The following is a 24,028-nucleotide window of genomic DNA, read 5'->3' on the forward strand; positions in this document are numbered from 1 at the left end:
CCTCCCGTTCGGGGTCGATTAAACTCAACTTTTACCGCCATTTCGCGACCTTACCTTACTGACTGACAACTATCCGCGCCCGAACCCAACCCAATTCTCTCCCTCCCCCAAGTCAGTCAATCAATCAAACGTTCATGCTGCCAGCAACCCCCATTCGTCCCAACCCACCCCTCCCCTGAAGATGATGATGGATTTTCAGAAACACCATCCTCATCATCCATACCATACGCACCCATCGATGTTGGGCGTCGTCGCCCACGACCCTCGTGCTGCGCCCCCCGCGCCGCCAGTTCGCGCCTACGGGCCTCCACCACCATCACACCCTTCCTCCCCACGCATGTTTTATGACCCTTTTCATCGCCGCGAACCCGAGATGCCTCGATCTGGTATCACCCCAACCTACAGTTACCCGCCCTCCTCGGTCCCTACCTCCGTGGCCCCCGTCTCATACGCCCATGAGAACGCCTATGCGGCATATCGGACAGAAAGCAATGGGTATCACACATCATCAGCGAGCCACGTCTCGCTAAAGGAGCAGAATCTTCCCGGGGGCAATCGAGAGTCTGAACATCGTCCAGACCCTCATTACTCGGTCAGTCACATCAACAAGCCCGAGCGTCGGATGGTATATCGTGAAGGTAGGCAACTTGCATTTTCTTTGGATATGATATCGCTTCAATTTATATTAAATTGCCCGATGACCACCAAATAACCTTGTTTCTCTGCGCGAGTTCTCTCATTTCTCTTTGTCTGTTGTTTTCTTAATTTCTTTTACTTCATGCTGCGATGTGACTACGAACCCGGTATGCGGGAGTTTCAGGCCATAGTCGCGTCGCGATGACCGGTCTTGTGGGAGCATGACTAGAAGCAAGTAAGATGCGAGAAGGAGAAGGGGCTGTCCGGGCTGGGAAGATGCAAAGAAGAAGAAGAAAAATTTTCCTCTGGTCGGAGTCTAGCCATCTGCGATGGTGCAGTGTGGCGCGGCTGCAGCATTTGTTTATCCGTACTACAATCCCAGCGTCACTGCCAGATTCCGACAAGGAACCCAAACTTTGTGCCCGGCAGTGCGAGCCAATCAGGGGCGGTGCAGGCGGCGCGTCTGTGGCGCCTGATCGACTTCCAGCCCAGGAAGCCTCGGGAACGCTATGCCTGATTCGGGCTAGTCTGGGATGCCAGGGCATCGCTTCCTAAGTGGGACTAGCGTCGGACATGAGCTCGTCCAGGCCCAGAGTCACGGGTTCTGCCCCAGTTCGGAACTCGCTTTGCTTGTCGCGCGCCATTCTTTCTTCCTTCGCCGCCCATCAGCTGCTGCCATCGTCATTTCCTCCCTCCTTCACTCCCATCCCCCTTCCCTCTTTTTTCGCCCCCTCGGGCCCTTTCTTTTCCCTGCCGCTTGCTTACCTTTACTATTCCTACTATCCTCTCGATTCAACTCTTATCTGCCCCTTTCCTGATTGTCGCGTTCCCTTATAGCTCCCTCGTCCCCTTTTGCATGCGACATGAATCCTCCCCCGTCGCATGACCAGGGTCGCCGGAGGTCCTTGGGCAGCAGTGGCAGTCCCGCGTTCCCTGGTGAGTCGCAGGCCGTTGGACTCGCGCAACGATCTCCACCAGTGTCCTTGTTACCCTTCTTGCTGCCACCACGCTTGCTCTTTCTTGCAGTGTTTCCTGTTGTTTATGCGGATCGGACATATTGGCTAACTCCGACTTCTCCCTTATCATAGGTGTCCAAGAGCAGTCCGCTGCGCCGCCATTAGGGCCGCGACGTATGCCCCCTCCTTCACCACCCCAACACTATCCCTCCAGAGGCCAAACGGGAAATGCTCCGTCCCTGTCCACTCCCTTCTTGTCGCGTGAGCCTCCCAGCAACCCGGCTCATCACCGTCCAGGGAGCAGCATGTCGATATCGTCCATGCTAGGCTCGGACGCTGACCGACCAGGCCGGGATGTAGGCTCTTCGTCCATCTTTTCGCGTCTTCCAGTCTCGTCCGCCCCGTATGGGAACGCCCACCCACCGTCGGCTCCCGGTGCCATGTCCCCGCCGACCGCGCCAGCGCGTCCGTCTCCGCTCGAATACCCCGGTTTCCGACGCTCCCAGACCCCCGAAAAGACCTTTGCGAAGAACCAGCCGTCACGTCCGTATCGATCCGGCTCCGGCGGTGTTCCCCAACCGATAACAGAGCAGGCCAAATTCGGTGGCTTGTCTCGTGGCCCGTCATCGTCGCAGTATCCCGACAAGCCCAGCTCCACTCATCCCTCTCCGCAAATCTCGTCCGCCGAAGCCCCGTATAACGAACCACGCCGCTTAAGTTTCAGCGGACCCGCACCTCGTCCCAGCAGCCAGCCGCAGCACCTTGAACCACCGTCCCGCACCACTGGATATAGTCCGTTGTCACGGCCTGCTGCCGTGGCCGGTCCCGGAGAAGGACCGTTTGCCGGTGCGCATCAGCGAGCAGCATCATATATGGGCCATGAGGCCCAGCACCACCGGTACGGAGGCCTGTATGCGGATCGACACGCGGAGGAACAGGCCCATCGTGAACGAGAACGTGCGATGGCGCACGAGGCTGAAACAAAGGCCGCGTCTCACCCTCCATCGCGGTACGGGCCGCCTTACGGGGACCGGGAGGCTGCAGCCCATCGCCAACAAGGCGCGTCTGCCTGGGATCTTGGCCGCTCCCAGCCCCCGTCGCCCGAGACGAAACGGTTTTCCGTCCCGGAGGCGGGCTCCGGGTTTGGCTTTGGCGCTATCCAGAGCTACACCAAGTCTTTGGGCTCTCAGCTCGGAGGGTCGCGACAGCCCTCGCTTTCCGTCCACCCCCCTCCCAATCAGCCGCCCCCTCCGTCACACGATCAGCCGCCGTACCTCAGCAAGCTGCAGACCGAGACCCGCGCCTTTCCGCCCACCTCGTCCGCCGGCCCACCCTCGGTCGTTCACTCCGCGTCGTCGGATGACCAGCGACGCAAAGGAAGTGATGAACTCATGGCGCATCGTAACCTTCTTGGGGTGGGATTAGATGCGAAGCGAGGGGGACGCGCATCGCCGCTTCCCCAAGCGGTGCAGGGTGCCCAGGCCCAGATCCTCGGTCCTGCGGGCGAGGCGGGGATCAAGAATGAACTTGGCCGAGTGTTCTCCGGGATTGGAAGTGGTGTTGGAGGGGTTACTGCTACCACTGGCGGTAGTGGCCCTTCGACTCCCATGGCCCCGAGCCCGTTCAAGCGCGACAGTGCGGCTGGTCGGTCCAGCAACGGAGAGACAGACGATCCCAAGATTGCTCGGCCTAGCTCAGCGAACGGGAAGCGATCGAGAAAGTCGCGCGACGAGGACGGTCGCGCCGAGAGCGAGGCGGCCGCCTTGGGTGCCCGCGGTCGACGGAGCCGGCATCTCCATCACCACCATCATCAGTACGTTATTCCTTATTCTTCTAGGTATTGTAGTCCCCCATGCTAACGTGCACAGCCATCATCATCATCGCCATAAGCCAGAAGAAGAAGCTGCCGCTGCTGCTGCTGCCGCCGCTCTTGGCTCTAGCCGTCCCCTGTCCTCGGTAAATTTCTTCCACCGAACGGCTACCCCCGGGGAAGGCAGCGCATCCGCCGCGGCCCAGGCTCTTGGACATCACCACCACCATCACCATCATCATCACCACCATGCTCCCCGACCGGCCGGAAATACGGCTGTCACACCCATGCGCGAGCCGCGCACGGTCGTTACCATCGAGCCACTCCTGTCGAGCGTTGCTCATCTCCCTCGACACCACCTGGGCTCAACTCTGTATGCGCCTCGGATCGGCGCACCTACCGAGAAGGCAACCTTGGAAAGTGCCAAGTTCGGTTACACGACTACACCGCTTCCATTGCCTCGCTTTGAAGGCAAGGAGAACTGCACATTTACGATTCGTGTGCCGCGTTTCCGCATCGACACCAGCCATCGCGAGGAAATCTGCGCGCGTCGCGCCCTCTGGGGCACGGGTGTGTATACGGACGACTCCGACCCTGTTGCGGCGGCAATCCACTCTGGCTTCATCCGCGGTGCTTGGGGTGAGGACGTGGATGTGGACCTACTGGACCTGGAAATTAGGGATTCGTATCAGCACGCACCTAAGACGGCGCAAGATGTTGGAGCGGAAGATGGCGAGCGACCCCGGGTGCCGCCCGTGCCACCAAACGACAAGGACCTGCATATTACGCTGCTGATTCTACCCCGGCTGGAGCGGTACGACTCCAGCGTGTTGTTTGGATTGAAGTCGAGAGCCTGGGAGGGCTCACATGACGGCATGAGCTTCGAGGTGCAGCGAGTCGAGTGGGTAGATGAAGGGGTCGGGCGTGGTGAGGAGCGCAGTGGCGAGGCGCGGCGCAAACGTCTGCGCAATCTGATGCAGACAGGAAGGATCTGCACAGGACCGGGGGTGATCAAATTGGAGCAGCTGCGAAACGGGGTGCAAATCCCCCGACGTAAGCAGCTGGAGGGACGGGAGTCGATGCAAGTATCTTGACTCGGTGAAGCTATCTGAAGTTCAATGATGGGACTGCAGTAAGACTGTATCTGCAGCTGATGGCGTTGGGATTTTCTATGTATTAGCGAGGCGTGGCGAACTGAGACTCTTAATCTACGGATATTGGCTTAATCAAGATTAATTCGAACCCCATTCTCGATGTAATGCAGCCCTCAAGTAACTATAAAAGAATATTAGAAGGAAGGGAATCCACTTCTCCCATGAACACCCTCCAAAGCCAACCCCCCTTCAACAGAAACCCCACATCCGCTCTACTCCCACCAGTCCCATCCCCTCCACCATTATTCTTAATCGCATCCTCCTCATTCCTCCTCACCACATCCTCTACCTTCCCCTTGTATATTCGCAGCAACACCTCACACCGCTCACAGAGCAGTAACCCGCATCCGACACCCATCGCCTGAGGCTCCGTCACTTCCTCGAGAAACACATCCCTGCTCTGAAGTCTCCCACATCCGTAGAACGCGGGGTGCGGGCAGAGGGAACACCATGGACTAGACGAAGTGGATATCGACGTAGCAGCAAGATTAGTATACGCCATCTCAAAATCAAAAGTATCAGGATCGTAGCCCTTCAGCGGAAGGATCTTATGATTTGCTGATTCAGATCCTGATGTAGACGGTGCTGATGGTAACTGCTGTCCGCAAAGCATTATGCGTAGCCTCTCCAACGCACATGTCACGCATATGCGTGTTTGCGGATGATAATGATTATGATGATGATTGGTAGAATTGGGTATTTGGGGGTGGAGTTCCATGTAATCTCCTGCTTTATTTCCTGGGGGCAGGAATGGTAGCACGGAGATTGTCCGCGGGGGTTGGTAGTGCCCGAAGAGGCTGTAGGGGAGGGATGGGCAGAAGGAGCAGGTTTGGGGGGTTGGAGTGAGGGTTATGGGGTGGGTGAGGGAGGTGGTGATTGTGGTTGGTTGGATTATTGGGTAATTGTCTTCTGGGGTTGTGGAGGGCATGGGGATGGAGATGGGGGGTGTAATGCATGGGTTAGAGGCTGGGGTTAGGGATGTGACAGGTATAGACATGGGTTCGCAGACAATAGTATCCCTGATGCATTGTTCACATGGGTATTTCATCCCTGTGTCTGTTTCCTGTTCTTTATCTTGCTCTTGACCTTCCATAGAAGTATCTCCTATTGAACATACCCTCCCTCCCTCAACGCACGCCTTGCACGACGACGATATTGTCTTCCGTTGTTCAGCATCATCCATTTCCCCAACCATATTCTTACTCTTCATGACTTGAAGTCCCTCATCCCTGATCATCGGGACATCATCATCCTGATACATCCCCAAACTAGCCAGAAATGCCTTTCCGGATTCGCTATCCATGTTTAACTTGATCTTCACGATGAGACTCAAGTTTTCGTTTTTGGCCCGCTTCAACGGCTTCTTGCGTCTCAGGTATGCTCGCTCGATTCGAGGATCGTAGTCGTCGTCGTCGGTGCTGTCGTCTTCGTCGCGCCAGGAGGTGAGAATTGTAGTTGGAGTGGAGGTGGGTGGAGGGCGTTTGCGGAGAGAGTATTCGCGGGTGGTGGTGGGTTTCTTTTTGGTAGTTGTTTGTTGTTGGGTGCGTCGGCGTTTGGATTTGGGTTTGAAAAAGAGGCGCTTCGCTTGGGCGAGGCGGGAGAGGAGGTGGTGGAGGGTTGGGGGAGGTGGTTGGGTGGACATTTGGTTGAGTGGTAGTAGTAGGAGGGGGAGGAAGAGTTAGGTTAGTTATTGGTGGTGCAGAAGGAGTAAGTAGAGGGAGAGGAGGAAGAGCAGTTGGGTATGGTGGTAGTGCTGAGATGGAGTGAGGTGAACAGACTAGGCTTGGAGGTGAGTAGCATAGGTTGTGGGTGTGGATTCTGAGATGCGAATATCAAGTGAGGCTGTACTGAACCCTACTATTGAAAGCATGCTGCTTACTGTGGTGGTTATACCTCACTGATTGAGTGTCACTTCGCACCGCTATAAAGTTGCAGTATGACAGACGTGATCTACATCTTCAGTCTTAAGGGGTTCTTGACATGTAACCGGGGTATCATTCAAGTCATATCCTCCTCGCAGATACTCCTAACAGCTCGCAATAAATATTGCAGTGACATCTGACCAACATATAGCAAAGACTCCCAAGGACCAATCGCTCAAATCCAACGCTAATTTCAAACTGACAATCTCGCTGAACCAAAACCAAGACATACACACAAGTCAGCAAGTACTCCATCTCCCCTCAACAAATGATCACAATCTCCTTCTTTCAACAAGACATACCCTAAGCACCGCCTCCCTATCTCATAGCACTAGCCTTATCAACGATATACCAACTATAACACCATTAGCCATGGAACCTATCTCACCAGTCAGCCAAACATAGGTAAATACCTACATAGAAAAATAAACCCCCGCCAAACCCAAAAGGAACAAGGTCCCAAAACCGATGAAGTACAGGAGAAACCTAAACAAAGCTCCACAGCACGAGCGGCGTCCTAGAGACATTAGAGAAGAACAAGCACTAAAGCAGGTGTAGTACTCACTAGGGGCTAGGGTAGGTCTCGGTTCCAGCGCCTTTGTTTGCTCCTGATCACTTGTCTGTTCCTCAGGGCTGCCTGGCCAGGCGGTGTCACATGGCTGAGCCTGTGCAGTGGCATAAGTTGACAAGGGGATGTTTTCCATTGAGGGTTTATGGTTGTTGGCCTCTAGATCGATGATCTGCGAGGAGGAATAGGTGACTTGGCCGTCTGTGTACTTCATTTTGGTGGGTGTATAAGATGAGTTCGAGGTGGTTGTTTAGTATATTGAGGTTTAGATGTGTTCGTGGTTGATGCGGATGAAGTGGTGGGTTTGATGGGACAGAGAGTAGTATGGTAAAGGGAAAGACAGGAAAAGAAAGAAGAATTCTGTTGGGGAATAGAAGTTCCCTCTGTGATGATGCCATAGTATGTCATGTCGTGGTGAAGCCGTTCCTGGTGAGTCAGACTGTGTCGCGATTGTGATGTAGATGACTTTGAGCTTTTACGCTGCGGAATTGTAACTGTTGATAGAGAATAGACGCATTGTCTTGACTCCCTAAGACCTAGTTTGTGATATTCAAGAGGTTTGGATCAATCGCCATTCTATATATATTTGTCTATAAGTTACGAAACACGTGATGGCAAAGCTGTATGGTATGTAAGTCTTCTATAATTGAGCGATTTCACAATTAAAATATGAGCCTAAATAATCTGATCCATGTGTGTGAAACAGAGATGTAGTAGATTGAGTGACGTATCATTGGCAGATCTTTTCTCCTACTCATGACCTATAAGCAGTAAATCACTTGGTTTGAAGCAACTCAATTGACGACGCTGCTATTGAGGATATACAAACTCAACTCAACTAGTACAAACTTATACTCGAAATACTGGTAGATAAAGACGTATACCGGTCAAATTATACTATATAGGCGGTATGTCTTCATGTAGGTTTCAATAGGATCATAATTCTATCTTTTATACCACATCCGGATGGACTCCATGGAGAGGTATAAAAGTCTGTAGGAAAACCCTCTTGGGGAAGAAAACCTACAGAGATCCTTCCTACACTCGCTATAGAGCATCTCCACACAAAATACAATCCACTTGAACCCTCAATAAGTTCCATGCATCTCCACGCAATAGCCAACGCTTTGACTATGCTGTTTTCGTTGTCGGGGTGAGCCGTTTCTGCACCTCAATTAGCTTACTATCTTGCTACTATGTAAGAGATCTATATACTCACATATAAAACGACGTTCACGCATCTTTTCCATTCTATCCAACTCAGCGGAGACTATCTGCCATCCGGTATAGATTTGATGCCTGTTTCACGTTAGCCAGCTGTTTTACAAGAGGAGTCAACTGAACATACCAAGTCTCGAGGACTGCTACGACGTCGATGCCATCTCGGGTGACATACTGCCCTCTGCGAGGTATACCAAGATCAACTGGCTCGCTGTCGTTGGTGGCGATGATGTTGTTATTACTTTTATTGTAGTCGTTGTCGCTCATATTGTTTCTGTTGTTGTTGTTGGTGGCGGTGGCAGTAGCGGTGGCGGTGATATTGTTATTGTAGTAGTTATTATCGGGGCTCTTCATAGCCTTGTCGGCAGTCTTGTTGTTCCTATTATTATAGTTGTCCTTGGCGATCTTATTGTCGCTCTTGTTGATATTATTATTGACGTGGTTGATATTCTTGCCATGATGGGCAGTTGTAGTGGTAGTCTTCTTAGAAGACGTAGGGATAGATGACATCTCTATAGTGGCGGAGGAGGTCTTCTTGGTAGTCTTCTTCTTCTTGGAGGATTTGAAAATAGAGGAGAAGGTAGATGAGAAGGAAGGCATGGCGATAGGAGTCTGTTAGTAGGAGTAAGGATGAGTAGTTGCCTGGTTGAGATGCCTGGCTGAGATGTATAAAACAAAGTTGGAGTTGAAATTTGACCAAGAATAGATATTGATAAAGATGCTTTGGTGAGCCTGTTGTTGTAGAAAAGTCGAGTTGAGCGTGGGATAGTAGTAAACGAGGTGGTTGTCGAAGAAATTTTGAAGCAAACCCACTGGAATCTGGACGGGTTTTATAGTCGACAAATTCAATGTAGAGCTCATTGTGACTCACTTAACTATTATTGGAAATATAAAGTCATGATAGTCGGGTTTTGACGTCTTCTGCGGATTCGAGGGGAGACCACGGCTTGATGATGCTATACATGATTTCACGGTGACTGGCATACATTGTAGTGAAATACGGGAACAGCCCACGTATGGGTAAGTAAATAAGATCAGCGTGTAGGCTATGAAGAACTAGAAGAAATTTTAAACTAGCACTTTCAGGACATAGCTGAGCGATTCAACAGACATACTGAGTTGGTCGAGATCGACGAGACCGCTATATACATTATTAGAAAACCGGGCTTTGTCCGAGTCGGCCAGGACCCAGCTCGATGGAACGAATGGAAAATGGAAGGAAAGGTCTAGATACGAGCATGATATCTAAATATGTAGTGGCTTGTAGTATTTATGCGGTGTGAGGTATCATGCGACAGAAGCTTCATGGATTGCACCGTAATATTGTAGGGTTATCTAATAAGACTTGAGGGAATCTAGCCTATTTATAGATAAGCCTAGAGATGTAGAGCATAAATGTGTTTGCAGAATTAGCTTCACTAGCGACATAGGTTTCTAGTGAAATAGACTAGTAATATACACTGAATCGTTATATATCTCATCGGATTGGTCTGTGTAAGCTCCCCATATAGTCACACGTCGGAGGTGCTTCATCGTAGTGGTAAGACAAGCCATCTTGAACCCCCTCGAGCTTAATAGTATTCCTCCTCATACCCATCATCATAATCTTGAGCGTGAGCAGCCATATACTCAGGATACCCATCGTCAATATATTATCCTCTGGCGTAGCGGCAGTATCAGTCTCATGTGTGCTCCATCCCGAGTAATCATATTTAGCCCAATCTAGTCCTACCGAGGACAAGCCAGTCGATATAGAGCGCATGTTCCAGCACCCAAACGAGGGTTCCAGACGAGCACTCGTGCACAAGAGTAGGTTCACTGCAGCCGCTCAGGGCCAAGTCCAGTCATTGCTGCGACGGTGACCCACCATCACCCCGACCTGATGCTCGTCGACGCCAACATCAGTTCGTCCGGCCGGGAAAAGGTGTCTGCCATATCAGTCTTTTGCGCCACCTTGGTCTCTAGCATGATCGAAGTCCATCCTAACGAGGTAGTTGTCCAATTTTTCTGCGGATTACATACCGCTCGCCTGGATCCCTGGCACGGGCCGAACGGTCTGGTCCGTTCTATCGCCATGCAGCTTTTGATGAAACTAGTCAAAATGAACATTTTAGACTTGAACTTCATCAACAATCGGGACTACCTGAGAGACCTCGAGGAGCACGACTTAAATGCACTTTGCGAGACACTTTACTCGCTCGTGTCTCAGTTCCCGGCCGACACAACAGTGTACTGCATCATCGACTCCATTTCTTGGTTCGACAAAGACAAGACTTTCACGGATCTCGCCGCCGTAATGGAATGGCTGCAATACATGGTTGAGGACCGGTCACTGATTCCTATGTTCAAGATACTGCTGACAAACCCGATGAAAAGCACCAGGAGAATGAAGGAGCTGCCGGTGTTCAAAGAGAACCCGGCTAGACTTGTTACTCTTTCCTCGAGGAATCTGGTGCCCATGGGAATATCTAACAGAGCAATTGAACGTCAACTTTCCAGATCCCCGTCACCGTCACCGCTCGCGCCCAAGAGGGGCTTGCCTAGAACTCCAAGACAGGAAAGTTATGACGATGATTATGATGGATGGTAACAATCTATGTAATAAGTGCTGGCGATTTGGCTGCTTAAATGTTCATGACTTCATGATTCCACCTGAATGATAAGAGAATTAAGATCAAGAGCATATTTGATACCCACGCTATCCTGTAGTTACGGGGCGGCGTCTGGAGTTGCCGCTTCATCATGAGACCTGACGAAAAAGACTTGCTCGAAACAGGCAATATGCAGACTGATGCGGTAGATTAATCGTTCTGTAGCTAAAGTACACATTTTGAAATCACAACGCCCGAAACCCCATCATAAGTGTTTAAAAAAAATGCTCCATCCCTCTGCCAGCCAGACCCATCCAATCAAAAAAAGTAACTGCGCTAGTCAAGGGTATTCATCATCAGAAAGAACATTAAGCCAGCATCAAAGGCCAGAAGAAACAACACCAATATAAAGCATGTCCAGATCAGCTCTGAAAGCTGTACATGCGCACTTCGCAGTCCTCACTACCAGTAGCAAACCGACTGTCGCCAAGTCCGATGCAGGTGACAGGGCCGGAGTGGCCGGTGAACGTGCGCTCACACTTGCCGGTTCGCGGATCCCAGATCTTGATCATCCGGTCCTCGGCCCCAGAAACAATACGCAGTGTATCCGCTGCCAGGGCCCAGACACCCTCCAGATGGCCAAAGAACGTACGCAAGCACCGGCCAGTGCTAGTCTCCCATAAACGGATGGTCGAGTCCAAGGCGCTAGTAACAATGTAGCGCGGTGGTGCTGTCCGGCCTGACTCAAAAGAAGGACCAAACGGTGAACTCTGAGAAATAACCGCATTCGACTCGAGGCCAAGCGTGGCCTGAAGAGATGCCGGCTCGGTGTCGCCGGAGACAGTGCTGAGGTTGTCGTTCTCACACTCAACATCATGCTCTTCAAATTCAAATTCCCGGGGAAGAGGAACCACTTGTTGAACCTGTCCCACATGGCCATGGAATGTCCGAATGCAAGACTTGGTATCCAAATCCCAAAGCCGAACGGTGCAGTCGTCGGACGCCGAGAACACCGTGCGAGAAGCCGTATCGACCCGGACCGCGTTGACCCAGTCCGTGTGTCCTCGTAAGAGGCAAGTTGATTTGTCCTCGAAATTCCAGATCTTCACGGTCTTATCAACAGATGCGGACGCGAGAATAGTAGCATCGAAGTGCAGCCCGATTACTCCGCCACGATGACCAGTATACGTGGAAATGCAATCGCCAGTGCGCCAGTTCCAGACTTTCACGCTGCCATCCATACTACCACTGATCAACTTCGTGTCATCAAACTGCAGGCAGCGGATACCCGACTCGTGTCCCCGAAGAGTACGAATTTCCTGGCCAGTGTCGGTATCCCAAATCTTAATCGTCGCGTCGTAAGATCCGGTTGCCAGGATGTTGTCCTCGAATTGCAAGCACATCACGCCATTCGTATGGCCTTTGAAGATTCTGATCGAACAGCGTCCGTACTTCCAGTTTGTGCCCACTTTGAAACGATCCTTGTACACCTCCTTCCAAGGCCTGTATCGGGTTTTGAAATAATCTTCGCTTCCTTCTGGGCGCATCGCTAGTGACTGACAGTGGCGTTTGACGACCGCAGTCTCTTCCTCGCTTGGCTCAGGCTTTCGTTTACCGGTACCAGAGCTGTCGGCGACAGGCGAAGCATCTTCAGGGAGCGCAGGAGTCGCTTTCGGAGACGTGCCGTTGACGTCCCAGGTCGTAGCGCGAATCTCAATCTCGCGCTTCGATTCACGGAGCCTCTTCCGATCCAAAAGGGGAAGTCCCCAGCCACATTTCTTGCACTTGCGATGAATATGTTGCTCGCACATGCGATGCCAGACCACGTCGTCGTCGGCCAGTGCCCTCCAACGTCGCGAGACTTGTGCAGCTTTGCAAAGAGAAGTGGTGTCCAGGTAACACAGGATTTTGAAAGAGATCTCCGGAGGAAGAGCGGCAATGAAATCGATTCGGATGAGGTCACGGACGGTGGTGGAAATGAACGAGAGTTGCGGGAAGCAGCATTGAGCCATAATTCCCTGGAGTATGAGTTTTCGGTGCTTGGCTGGGGCGGCTGAGAAGAGCGACCAAACATGCGCAATGCCCTGCTGATCACTCTGAGGGAGCGACTCCAACTCCTGGGTACCCGTTAGTCCACGATCATAAATGGCAGACATTTTCTGCTTGGTCCTTCGGATGATATTGGTAGAAGACATACCCGTTGCAATTTGTCCATTGTCGGTTCGTCGGCCTGCCGGCGGCACTTACGGTCTGGGCGATGTCGGTAGCAATAGCGGGAATTTGCGCTGCTCAAGGCGGCAGGTTCTCTATTTTGCGATCCGAGGGGGGCGTATTGGTCGGGAACGTGCTTTGCGAGGAAAGGGGCGACACTTTTGCCCACGAGCTTGGCCGAAGTTGCTGTTACGTTGCTGCGATTGTGGGGCTTCAGCTGGCTATTGTCGGCATCAGCATCGATCTCCTCCGCGGACTCGGCGGGGCCACCGAAGATCGATGTGAAGGGCGGAGGGGAGGACATGGTTTTGTCCTCCTGAGGCCGTGTGCTTTCCATCTTGCTGAATGAAGAATTCTGGTAGATGCTCTCACGCGACGGCAGTCCGAAGTCGTGCCACTGGAACCGCAGCGCCGCTACTCGCTCGCTAGCGTGGCCTCGGCTACTGTAACCAGCGAACTAGAAGCGCAGTTGTGGATAGCACCAGGCTGTATGTCTTCAAAGGATACTATTTCTGCGACAGATTTCTGGCGCAGAAATAAAGAGACGGAAGGTGGTGGCGAGGTAGTTGGAATGGTGAGGACCCTGAGGAGGAGAGAGGGTTGTTTGAGTAAGGTTGAGTAAGTTGCCAAATGACCGGGGCGGAGGACGGAGAAGGGTGGACGGGAGGCGGGAGACGGTCGCAAGTGGTGCAGGGCGATTAAGGCTGTTAATACAGAGTAGTGTAGATGGACCGATAAGAAGAAACGATAGGAGCTTGATCTGGACCAGCCAATCTCAAGAAATGCGACCAGACAATCCTGGGGAAGGAGTATAAATATAAATGCCGAACAGAAGACTTCCAGAAGAATAACGAAAGGAAAAAGACGTGATCACGCAAAGGCCGATGATGGACTCGTGCTGCCAGTCTCGATTGGGTCCAATCACGTGCGAGCGATGGCGCCATCGCCGCCTCCCGTCGCAACATCTCGACTTTCACTGAGGAGTTACCGCTGCTGGTGGTTCTCTCCAGCGATCATCCCCCCCGAACTATCGCTATTTGGCCGCTGTCGCCATCGCCGGGGTCAATTGCGGATCCCCGACTTTGACTCAGATCCTCCAGACGATCGGCTATCTAGTTAGTGAGGGAGCTGGAGTCGAGCTGGCTCTCGAGCCGAACTCCCATGGGCTCTCCGAGACGCTAAGGTCGCCTGCCTGAACTCCGTCCATCCCGTCCTCTATCGTCACCTCCCTTTCCAATCCCGCATTTTCAGGCCTTGGTCTTTCTGACCCCTGCTGCGAGGCGCAATTGCTCCGCTCAGGTATTTTGGGTCCTATCATAGCGTCGAATTCCTGGAATAGCATTACTCCCATAGCTCAATCAATCTCACACTTCTCACTGACGAAGCGTTGGGTATCAACCACCAGCTCCTCAGACCAGTCCTGGGGCACGATACCCCCCCTCTTGCCTTCCATCCTGCTTCTTCTGCAGGCTTCCTTGTTTGCTACTGCAGGCGGTACGACAGGAAGCACGGTCGACGGAGACTTACACAGGTGTTACCTTACTAGGTCTTGTTGACCAGTCATCTGCAAACTCACCGCCAGATCCTTCTTTTTCCAGCAGGCCCTCGTCGATCGCACATGAAACTCAGAACTGACGAAATCAAGGACCTGATAATTTTCTGATTCCATAATTGTTACAAGCCCATGAGGTGATTGTGCACTAGATTTATGACTTCTTACGACATAGCTACTGTAACGTTGCCCCGAAACTTACTCCTTCCGGCCGTTGAACGGCACTGCCCTGAACCACTACACTCTTCTGCTTTATCGGGCATTATTGGGCCATTCTGTCAGGCTATCACGCCAGCATTCCTCCTTTCATTATAATTTCCAATCAGCGCCAATTACGCCGACCCCTTTTTCAGAATGTCAGCATCGGCGTCATTATCGGCCGGCAGTGATGCGTCTGGCCCCGGTTCGCCAGCAGGAGACCAGGGCAACGCCCTGCCTCAGTTAGATTCTCTCATTTCTCACCTGGTGGCAGCAAAACGGTCTCTGTCATCCATCAATCACGTGTGGCGTGCGAATGAAATTGTAACTTCCGCTCGCTCTGCATTGGAAGAAAGTGTCGTGATTTCCGCACGGACTGGCTTTCTCCGACGCGGGCTTAACAATCAACTACGGCTCCTTTACAGTGTACGCTCTGAGGTCGAGGAAGTTTCACTCAGGGGCCGGTCGGAGTTCGCCAGTGTTTTGAAAAGTCTAGACACTGCCGATGCCCGACTGAGGAAGACCCTCGACTCCTTACGGGATACAATTGTTCACGCTTCATTTCGTCCCGAGGGCGAAGAACCCAGAAGCTTACATGACTTTGTGGATGAACGTGGAGTTGAGGAGCTTCGTGCAGCTTTGAAGAGCTCAATTGATCGTACCAATGAGGCGCAGGCGGAACTGGATACATCCAATTCCGCGTTCGATGATGAGCTCCAGTCCATCAAGCAAGCTCTGGGTAATTACCGAGAAGCTACCAAGTTAGCTTCCTCATCCTCCTCTTCTTCATCCGCGTCTAATTCAAGCCTGCCGTCATTGTCATCAATGCCACCCATGTTACAGTCATTGGAGATGCATGCGCAGGAAATGGCCAATCTGCTAGAGTCCTTGGTCCAGCACTTTGATCTTTGTGTAACTGCTGTCAAGCATACGGAAGGCGGTGGAGCTGCCGCGCGATCTATTACTGGGGATATGCCCGCTGCCGTCACTGTCAGTGGCCGTGGAGTACCGAATATCGAGCAAGGCATTCATGACAACCTAAACGCCCCACTTGATCCCTTGAGTGAGTCTGACTACCAAGAGATGGTGAATGTTTTGATCAAGGATGCAGCAGAGGCCGAAGACGTGGTCATGGAAATCCAAGATCGTATCGGCGATATGGAATCAATTCTTGAGAACATTTTGTCTCAACGTGATGTTCTTCTCTCCATCTACAATGCCACTATTGGCGTCTTCCGACACCTTTCATCTCTTGCAACTGCGCGTCTACCGGGTTATATTGCTCAGGCACACAGCTTCACTCGTGTGTGGGGCGAAGAGCACGATCGTATTAACGGTGGGCTAGCGGACTTGTCGGATCTTAATACCCTTTACGACGGGTTTTTAGAAGCCTATGATGGCTTGATCCTCGAAGTGGCACGCCGACGGCACGTACGACAGCGTGTGGAAAAGGTCCTTCGTGAAACGAAACACAAATTGGATCAGCTGTACGAAGAGGATGTCAATGCTCGCGAAACGTTCCGAGTCGAGCAAGGGGACTATTTGCCATCCGACATTTGGCCTGGTATCGGCCGCGAGCCGATGCGAATAGAATTTCGACGCATATCCGGCGGTATTCTCAAGGGAGCGCCTCCCGAACAGCCGGATGCACAAGACCAGCCGGCCGCTGAACCCAATGAACCCCAGTCAGGGCCCTCTGAAACGACGGAGGAAGGGGAAATTATCCCACATTTACCGAAATCGCTGGTTGAAGAGGCCCTCCATCGCCTCAAGGCGAGGAATAGACAAGCCATGTAGTGCTCTGGTATTTCAGAGAGCTCGTCAACCCCGTGGTTGCCGCTTGGCAGTGTCAAAGGGGCTTTTCTTGGCAGTATGAAAAATAGTAGATGACCTAGATGATGAAACACATTCAGGATTCGTCCTATCCGATACCGGCCATGCCTCTTTTGCCATGTCAGGTGGATTAACTATCCGTGAGACACATACTCCAGCGTATCTTCCTGACTCGCTAAGGATGTAAGTGCTTATAGAGTTGTCCATCGTGGCAGTTGGTAATGGACTGGAATGAGGATCAAAGAGAGCTCTGATAGGTCGTCCAATCTTTCATATAAATGATCAAATATCTAGTCGTCATCGATCATGCTTCTGTTTCAGGATATAGCAAACAAGTAGTTTTAAGAATGGGCATTCTACTTAGTATGAACTTATGCTGCCGCCGAACATCAGTCCCCTACTGACCATAGTGTCCCAGGGGGTCAGTATCACCCGTTGCGATACAGTTGCAGTACGATAATAAATAATTGTAGCCAACTATATGCAATCACTGACTTATCATAACTACTAAATAGTGTATGTCAAGGCTATATAGTAATGTAATGTTTGTAGGCAACTCATGACTGTTATAGAACGATTATCGAAGTCCGGTTATATATTTCCGGAGATGGGCAATACTACTAGTGTTAGCAGTAGCATCCAACCGACTTTCAGACGTCCGTTATGAAAACTTCAATTCATACTGAACGGTACTTAGTACTAATAGTAGACCTTTTTCAGCCGTTGATGGAACTGGCATGATGATATCACTAGTAGCACTACTTCTTAACTACTGACATGCGATTACTACAACTTAGCAGAAGTTCCTAGCTACTACGCATGTTGCAATCAACCCGACGTATCGAATTCGCATTTCCCACACCTCCATATGCAGATCTATATGCTCATAGTATAAACTGGAACTTAATATATATATGCATCCAACGAACCATAACCCACCCAATGAAAGGTCATAAAACATCATGAGATCATGTGCATTCCAAACAAAATAATCCAAAGAACGACTTTTGTGTTTTTCCCATAGTAGCCCAATTATCACCCAAAAATGCCTGCATGCATATCAGAAAAGAGAAACAAGTGTTTAACTCAACTTCACTCCCTCATTTCTTCTTTCTCGAAGACGAAGAAACAAGACGTTTCTTCATATGCTTCGGCATCTTATTTGCGCGCTTCTCGCGCTTCTCCTCCTTGACCTTTTGCTTGTGGTCGCGCTTCTCGTCCTTATCTTCGAACCGCTTACCGCGGGGCGCTTTCTTCGCGAACGGGTCTTTTTCTCCATCTTCCGAGTCGGATCCCTCGTCGACGGATACGCCGCCGTCAGAGCCGGCTTCGGAACCTTCTTCCTCATCGCCCTCCTCCTCGTGGTCTTCTGCCTTCTTCTTCTTCTCGCCTGCGAGAAGGTCCCGGTAAACGAGGTCGTCACCCTTACCGGCGCGGACTTGCTCGGCGTCGCGCTCGAAGTCATACACCTGTTCCAGGGTTTGAGGGATGTATTGTTGGCGGAAGACGGCAGTGTCGACTTCTGTCTCGCCTTCGGTGTTGTTGTTGCGGGTGGCAAACAGGTGCTCGATGGCCTCAAGCATTGGCTCTGCGGGCGTGGCAGTGGTAGGGCCATCGCTTGAGATAACGAATTCGAAGACGGCCCGTTCGGTGAGGACGTCAACGTTCTTGCGGCGGAAGAAGTCGCTGATGTTCTTGATATCCATACGCAGGAATTCCAAACTGCGGGGGTGGTCGTGCTCAACACTCTGACTGACATCGATGATGTGGAGCTTGTTCTTGTGGTAGAGCATGTTGTATTCACTCAGATCGGCGTGGACCAGGTGGCAGGTCTGGTACATCACGCGCATGTAGCCAAGCAACTCCATGTAGATCTCGCGCCATTTGGCATCGGGGTCGGGGATGTTGAACTCAACGTCCTTGAGTCTGGGAGCGGCGATACCCTTGGAGTTTCCGACGAAGCCCATGACCAGGACGTGGAGGCGCAGGTGGATGGGTTCGGGGCAGGGGATGCCGGCGGCGTAGATACGGCGCAGGTTACGCATTTCCTTCTCCGCCCACAGCTTGACCATTGCCCGGTTGTTGCTCTTGCTGTATCCTTGTCTGAAACGGAATTCACCAGTGACATACTTGTCTCTGTCCTTGAAGACGAGAATGCTTGTCTTGTAGACCTTGATGGCGCGGTGGAGGGGCGTCTCCTCGTTATCGGGGTATGAGATAGAGTAGTAAACGTTGGCTTCTTTACCGGTCGACAGACAGCCGTGAATCTCGGAGACAATCTCCCGGTTGATCATCTGTAGCAGAATCATACGGGTGCGGGGATCCAGCACCTGTTCGGAGGTAGCGCGGTCCGCCCTGTCACCACCCCGATCACCGCGGGTCGCCATGCCTGATTGCATATCGTCCAACTTGATCTTGCCGGCATGCTTCGTCAATGACTTCACTTGATCGTCCACAGAGGCGCGAGTGTTGACGGACGGTTTCTGGGTGTTCGTCTTCGGTAAAGTCCACTTGGGAGTATTCGGGTCCGCAGAGAGCTCGTTCGTTTTGCGCTGGCGATTGTAGGATTTCGTTAGGTCGGCGGGATTCGACGAGGTGAAGTCTTCTTCATCGAGTTCTTCTTCGAAGATATCATCATAGTAGTCATCCTCTTCGTCTTCATTTTGTTGCGCCGCAGAGTCTTGCCCCGCCATAGCGGGGAGGGAGCCGTCTGGGTTGACATAGCCCTGGTTGGGAATGTAGGTATGCGCTGGGTTCAGGCCATCAGCCAAGCCGGACGCTTGCGCGTCAGCATTCGAAGCAGCCATGACTGAATGTAAAGGGTTGAAAACCAGATGTGTGTAGAAGCGAGGTCTTGCAATTGATCTGAAAAAAACGGGTACCTTTTGGGTGTGGGACAGGCAGTGGACTCACCGCCCGGCAGAACCCCGCGGGCTTCCCAAATGGAAGTAAACGCGTGCAAAAGATCCGGAGCTGATCGCCTCGATAACGCGTGGCTCCCCCCAAAGTCAGCTTCGTCGCATGTCAAGCATCGACCCCAGCAACCTCTGTGCGTCGTCCCTTCACATCGCCGCCCTGCTTCGTCCAGTCAGGGCCTAGGCTCCTGATCTCTTTCGCCTCGGGCGCGTGATGACTGGGTTGTTGTAATTGCCCTGATCCCTCGTGTCGCGCGTGCTTCGTCAAGATGTACGTTAAACAGATTATCATCCAAGGCTTTAAAAGGTATGTTGCAGCAGTGTACCAATGGCAATCCAGTGCGCCTTCAGGCTAACTGCAATCGCCTTACAGCTACAAGGACCAGACGGTCATCGAGCCATTCTCCCCGAAGCACAATGTCATCGTTGGTCGTAATGGCTCCGGAAAGAGTAACTTCTTTGCGGCCATTCGTTTCGTCCTCAGCGATGCTTACACCCACCTGGGCCGAGAGGAACGCCAGGCCCTTCTTCACGTGCGTATCTCGTCGCAAGAATCAACACTCTGAGAGGCTTACAAAAGAATAGGAAGGTTCGGGATCCGCTGTGATGTCGGCTTACGTCGAGATCATCTTTGACAACTCTGACGACCGGTTTCCCACTGGCAAACCGGAAGTGGTCCTTCGCCGCACCATCGGACTGAAGAAGGATGAATACACGCTTGACCGCAAGAATGCGACGAAGTCCGATGTGATGAACTTGCTCGAATCCGCCGGGTTTTCCCGTTCAAACCCCTACTACATCGTGCCTCAGGGTCGTGTCACCGCTTTGACTAACATGAAGGATTCCGAACGTCTCAATTTGTTGAAGGAAGTTGCGGGAACGCAGGTATATGAAGCGCGCCGTGCAGAATCGTTGAAGATCATGCACGAGACGAACAACAAGCGATCCAAGATTGACGAGCTACTGGAATTCATCAACGAGCGCCTTGCGGAGCTGGAAGAAGAAAAGGACGAGTTACGAAACTACCAAGATAAGGACAAGGAGCGCAGATGCTTGGAATATACGATCTACTCTCGCGAACAGCAAGAAATCTCCAGTTTCTTGGACAGTCTTGAAGAACAGCGTCAAACCGGCGTCGAGGATACCGATCTCAACCGTGACCGTTTCATCCAAGGGGAGAAGGAAATGGCCCAGATCGATGCTGAAATTGCCGAATGCAAGCAGCAGATTGAGTTCCTGAAGGTAGACAAGGCACAGCTGGAGGATGAGCGTCGTGAGGCCTCCAAGGCCCTTGCGCAGGTGGAATTGCAAGCAAAATCACTATCGGACAACCAAGTTGCCGCTCAAGCCTCGAAACTACGCCGCGACGAAGACCTGAAGGCTGTTCAGAGTGCTATCCAGGAACGTGAGCAAGAGCTGCAGCAACTGATGCCTCAGTTCAACGCCGCCAAGGATCAGGAGGATACTGTAAAGACGCAGCTTACCGAGGCAGAGACTGCCCGCCAGCGACTATACGCCAAGCAAGGTCGTAACTCTCGCTTCCGCAACAAGAGTGAGCGCGACAAGTGGCTGCAAGCGGCGATCAAGGATAACTACGCTTCTATCACTTCTGTCCAGGGTGTATTGGCACAGACCCAAGAAGATATCAAGGAACTCGAAAATGACATAGCACTCCTGGAGCCAGAGAGCGAGCTCTTGCGCAAGCAGATTGATGGCAGAGGCGACACGATCCACTCCGTCGAACAACAAGTTCAATCTGCGAAGGATGAGAGAGACCGGCTGATGGATCAGAGAAAGTATGTATTTCATGGTTTTGTAACCGTTTGTTTTTGGATGAGTGTGATGAGCTGACGATGTACTAGGGAATTGTGGAGAGAAGAAGCGAAACTGGATTCGATCTTGTCTAATGCCTCCCACGAAGTGGAGCGTGCCGAGCGAAATTTGTCCCAGATGATGGACCACAATACGAGCCGTGGCATTGCTGCTGTCCGGAGAATTAAGCGCCAGTACAACCTCGAAGGAGTGTATGGCACTTTGGCGGAGCTGTTCGAGGTCAGTGATAGGTACCGGACCTCTGTCGAAGTCACAGCGGGCCAGAGTCTGTTCCACTATGTCGTCGACACCGATGAAACCGCTACAAAGGTGCTCGAGATCCTCCAGCAAGAGAAGGCTGGTAGAGTTACGTTTATGCCATTGAACAGACTACGATCTAGACCTATCAACATGCCCAGGGCAAGTGACACTATTCCCATGATCGAGAAGCTTCAGTACGACTCAAAGTATGAGAAGGCTTTTGTTCACGTGTTTGGAAAAACCATCATCTGCCCGAACCTTCAAGTCGCTTCTCAATATGCCCGCAGTCACGGTGTCAATGCGATCACACCGGAGGGAGATCGTTCGGATAAGAGAGGTGCTCTTACTGGTGGTTTCCACGATTCGCGGCAGTCACGCCTTGATGCCGTGAAGAACCTGGCCAAGTGGAGGGACGAGTATGAGACGAAGAAGAACCGTGGATCAGAGATCAGAAAGGAGCTCGAGCAGCTGGACCAACTCATCACAAGATCGGTTGGTGAGCTGCAGAAGTTGGAACAACAGAGACACCAGGTGCAAAACAGCAGTGGACCTATGCGGCAAGAACTACGGGCCAAGCGCGACCTTCTGCAGAAGAAGAATGACAACCTTGATGCGAAACGACGGGCGCTTCGCAACATCGAAGGCAACCTGGCAGCGGTCACTGACCAAGTTGGCGCATTTGAGGCGGAATTGTCCTCGCCCTTCCAGAAAGCGCTCAGCAATGAAGAAGAAGCGCGCCTAGAGGAGCTCAACAACACAGCTCAGGAGCTCCGGCGGCAGTACCAGGAGCTTTCCAGCCAGCGCAGTGAGCTGGAAGGAAGGAAATCCATCCTCGAGGTTGAGTTGCGGGAGAACCTCAACCCGCGCCTGGACCAGCTTGTCGGCCAGGACATGGACTTAGCGGACGATAGCCAAGGAAATCTGAAGGAGACACAGAGAGAAATGAAGCGCCTTCACAAGGCCCTGGAGAAACTTGGCCAGCGTCTCCAGCAGGTTGACGAGTCCATCGATCAGGCCAACGCTCGCGTGGGCGACCTGCAACAGAGGAATGCCGAGACACGGCGAGAGCTGGAAGAATTGGCCAAATCTATCGAGAAGCACCAGCGGCGCATGGAAAAGAGCATGCAGAAGAAGGCTGCCTTGACGAAGCAAGCGGCTGAGTGCGCTTCTAATATCCGTGACCTGGGAGTCCTGCCAGACGAGGCTTTTACCAAGTATAAGAACACAGATTCCAACGCCGTAGTCAAGAAGCTCCACAAGGTCAACGAGAGTCTCAAGAAATACTCTCATGTCAACAAGAAGGCGTTCGAGCAATACAACAACTTCACCAAGCAGCGAGAGGCGCTGACAAGCCGGAGAGAAGAACTCGAAGCTTCCGAGAAATCTATCGACGACCTCATCAACGTGCTTGACCAACGGAAGGACGAGGCCATCGAACGAACCTTCAAGCAGGTCTCCCGCGAGTTTGCCAATGTCTTCGAGAAGCTCGTCCCCGCTGGCCGTGGACGTCTGATCATCCAGCGTAAGACCGACCGCGCCCTTCGGCAACCCGACGAAGTCGACTCCGAGGACGAGGAGGCCCGCGAGAGCGTCGAGAACTACGTTGGAGTTGGTATCAGCGTCAGCTTTAACAGCAAGCATGATGAACAACAGCGTATCCAGCAGCTCAGTGGTGGACAAAAGAGTGAGTGTAACCCCTTGTCTTAGTAACACTTTCCTCAATCTTCATACTAACCCACCCCTAGGTCTTTGCGCCCTGGCATTAGTCTTCGCCATTCAAGCCTGCGATCCCGCCCCCTTCTACCTGTTCGACGAGATCGACGCCAACCTCGACGCCCAGTACCGAACCGCCGTTGCGCAAATGCTGAAGTCCATTTCCGACTCGACCAACGGCCAATTCATCTGCACTACTTTCCGACCCGAGATGTTGCACGTGGCCGAAAAGTGCTACGGCGTCAGCTTCCGGCAGAAGGCCAGTACGATCGACGTTGTGTCGAGAGAAGAAGCACTGAAGTTCGTGGAGGAGCAGAAGTCGTAGTCGAGCTGATGCGCTGCTTTAATGATGACCTGGGATGTTGGATTGCAGGCGTATATGATGGATGGGCTTCTTATCTGTTTTTATCTACTTTTCTTCTGATGTTGTATGAGACAAGCGCACGATGGATGGTGATTGTGTAGCTTTCTTAGTTTATTCTGTACGCTACAGATCTTTCAGGTCCGGTCGAGATACTTTTTTTTCGATTGATTCGAGATTCCCAATCTTATGTTCTTTTTCTTTTCAAGTTCTATTGGCGTTTTATCCAATGGCGTCTGTCTTTGATCTATACCATAAATGACGTCTTCCTCCACTCATCTAACTGTATCTCAACAGTCCCCGTCCTTCACATC

At 51.9% G+C, this 24,028-nt stretch overlaps 10 protein-coding genes across 10 annotated transcripts; 4 read left to right on the plus strand and 6 right to left on the minus strand.

Moving 5' to 3' along the window:
- Nucleotides 1-187: 187 nt before the first annotated feature.
- Nucleotides 188-4,496, plus strand: An02g04750 (uncharacterized protein; the record flags this gene model as incomplete). Its single annotated transcript, XM_001399576.3, has 4 exons — nt 188-638; nt 1,474-1,572; nt 1,725-3,405; nt 3,461-4,496. 4 exons carry the CDS (start codon nt 188-190, stop codon nt 4,494-4,496), a joined length of 3,267 nt encoding a protein of 1,088 aa, XP_001399613.3.
- Nucleotides 4,497-4,677: 181 nt separating this feature from the next.
- Nucleotides 4,678-6,198, minus strand: An02g04760 (uncharacterized protein; the record flags this gene model as incomplete). The annotated part of the gene is made up of 1 exon (XM_059746264.1): nt 4,678-6,198. The coding sequence occupies one exon, from the start codon at nt 6,196-6,198 to the stop codon at nt 4,678-4,680; it is 1,521 nt and encodes a 506-aa protein (XP_059605131.1).
- A 598-nt stretch (nt 6,199-6,796) lies between these two features.
- An02g04770 (hypothetical protein) lies at nt 6,797-7,260 on the minus strand (the record flags this gene model as incomplete). The annotated part of the gene is made up of 3 exons (XM_059746266.1): nt 6,797-6,833; nt 6,867-6,891; nt 7,044-7,260. The coding sequence occupies 3 exons, from the start codon at nt 7,258-7,260 to the stop codon at nt 6,797-6,799; spliced, it is 279 nt and encodes a 92-aa protein (XP_059605132.1).
- Nucleotides 7,261-8,221: 961 nt separating this feature from the next.
- Nucleotides 8,222-8,867, minus strand: An02g04780 (uncharacterized protein; the record flags this gene model as incomplete). The annotated part of the gene is made up of 2 exons (XM_059746267.1): nt 8,222-8,345; nt 8,395-8,867. The coding sequence occupies 2 exons, from the start codon at nt 8,865-8,867 to the stop codon at nt 8,222-8,224; spliced, it is 597 nt and encodes a 198-aa protein (XP_059605133.1).
- Nucleotides 8,868-10,233: 1,366 nt separating this feature from the next.
- On the plus strand, nt 10,234-11,013 carry An02g04790 (uncharacterized protein; the record flags this gene model as incomplete). Its single annotated transcript, XM_059746268.1, has 2 exons — nt 10,234-10,853; nt 10,977-11,013. The coding sequence occupies 2 exons, from the start codon at nt 10,234-10,236 to the stop codon at nt 11,011-11,013; spliced, it is 657 nt and encodes a 218-aa protein (XP_059605134.1).
- A 267-nt stretch (nt 11,014-11,280) lies between these two features.
- On the minus strand, nt 11,281-13,373 carry An02g04800 (uncharacterized protein; the record flags this gene model as incomplete). The annotated part of the gene is made up of 2 exons (XM_001399581.3): nt 11,281-12,975; nt 13,056-13,373. 2 exons carry the CDS (start codon nt 13,371-13,373, stop codon nt 11,281-11,283), a joined length of 2,013 nt encoding a protein of 670 aa, XP_001399618.3.
- Nucleotides 13,374-14,177: 804 nt separating this feature from the next.
- Nucleotides 14,178-14,884, minus strand: An02g04810 (hypothetical protein; the record flags this gene model as incomplete). Its single annotated transcript, XM_059746269.1, has 4 exons — nt 14,178-14,399; nt 14,472-14,523; nt 14,608-14,673; nt 14,790-14,884. 4 exons carry the CDS (start codon nt 14,882-14,884, stop codon nt 14,178-14,180), a joined length of 435 nt encoding a protein of 144 aa, XP_059605135.1.
- Nucleotides 14,885-14,975: 91 nt separating this feature from the next.
- Nucleotides 14,976-16,616, plus strand: An02g04820 (uncharacterized protein; the record flags this gene model as incomplete). Its single annotated transcript, XM_001399583.3, has 1 exon — nt 14,976-16,616. The coding sequence occupies one exon, from the start codon at nt 14,976-14,978 to the stop codon at nt 16,614-16,616; it is 1,641 nt and encodes a 546-aa protein (XP_001399620.1).
- A 1,136-nt stretch (nt 16,617-17,752) lies between these two features.
- On the minus strand, nt 17,753-19,459 carry An02g04830 (uncharacterized protein; the record flags this gene model as incomplete). The annotated part of the gene is made up of 1 exon (XM_001399584.1): nt 17,753-19,459. One exon carries the CDS (start codon nt 19,457-19,459, stop codon nt 17,753-17,755), a length of 1,707 nt encoding a protein of 568 aa, XP_001399621.1.
- Nucleotides 19,460-19,836: 377 nt separating this feature from the next.
- Nucleotides 19,837-23,678, plus strand: An02g04840 (uncharacterized protein; the record flags this gene model as incomplete). The annotated part of the gene is given in 4 exon segments (XM_059746270.1): nt 19,837-19,874; nt 19,941-20,100; nt 20,153-23,324; nt 23,386-23,678. Coding segments are annotated over 4 exon segments (3,663 nt in total).
- Nucleotides 23,679-24,028: the final 350 nt, after the last annotated feature.

Source organism: Aspergillus niger (assembly GCF_000002855.4).
Source record: "Aspergillus niger supercontig An02".
In the NCBI taxonomy this organism is placed as follows: Eukaryota; Fungi; Ascomycota; class Eurotiomycetes; order Eurotiales; family Aspergillaceae; genus Aspergillus; species Aspergillus niger.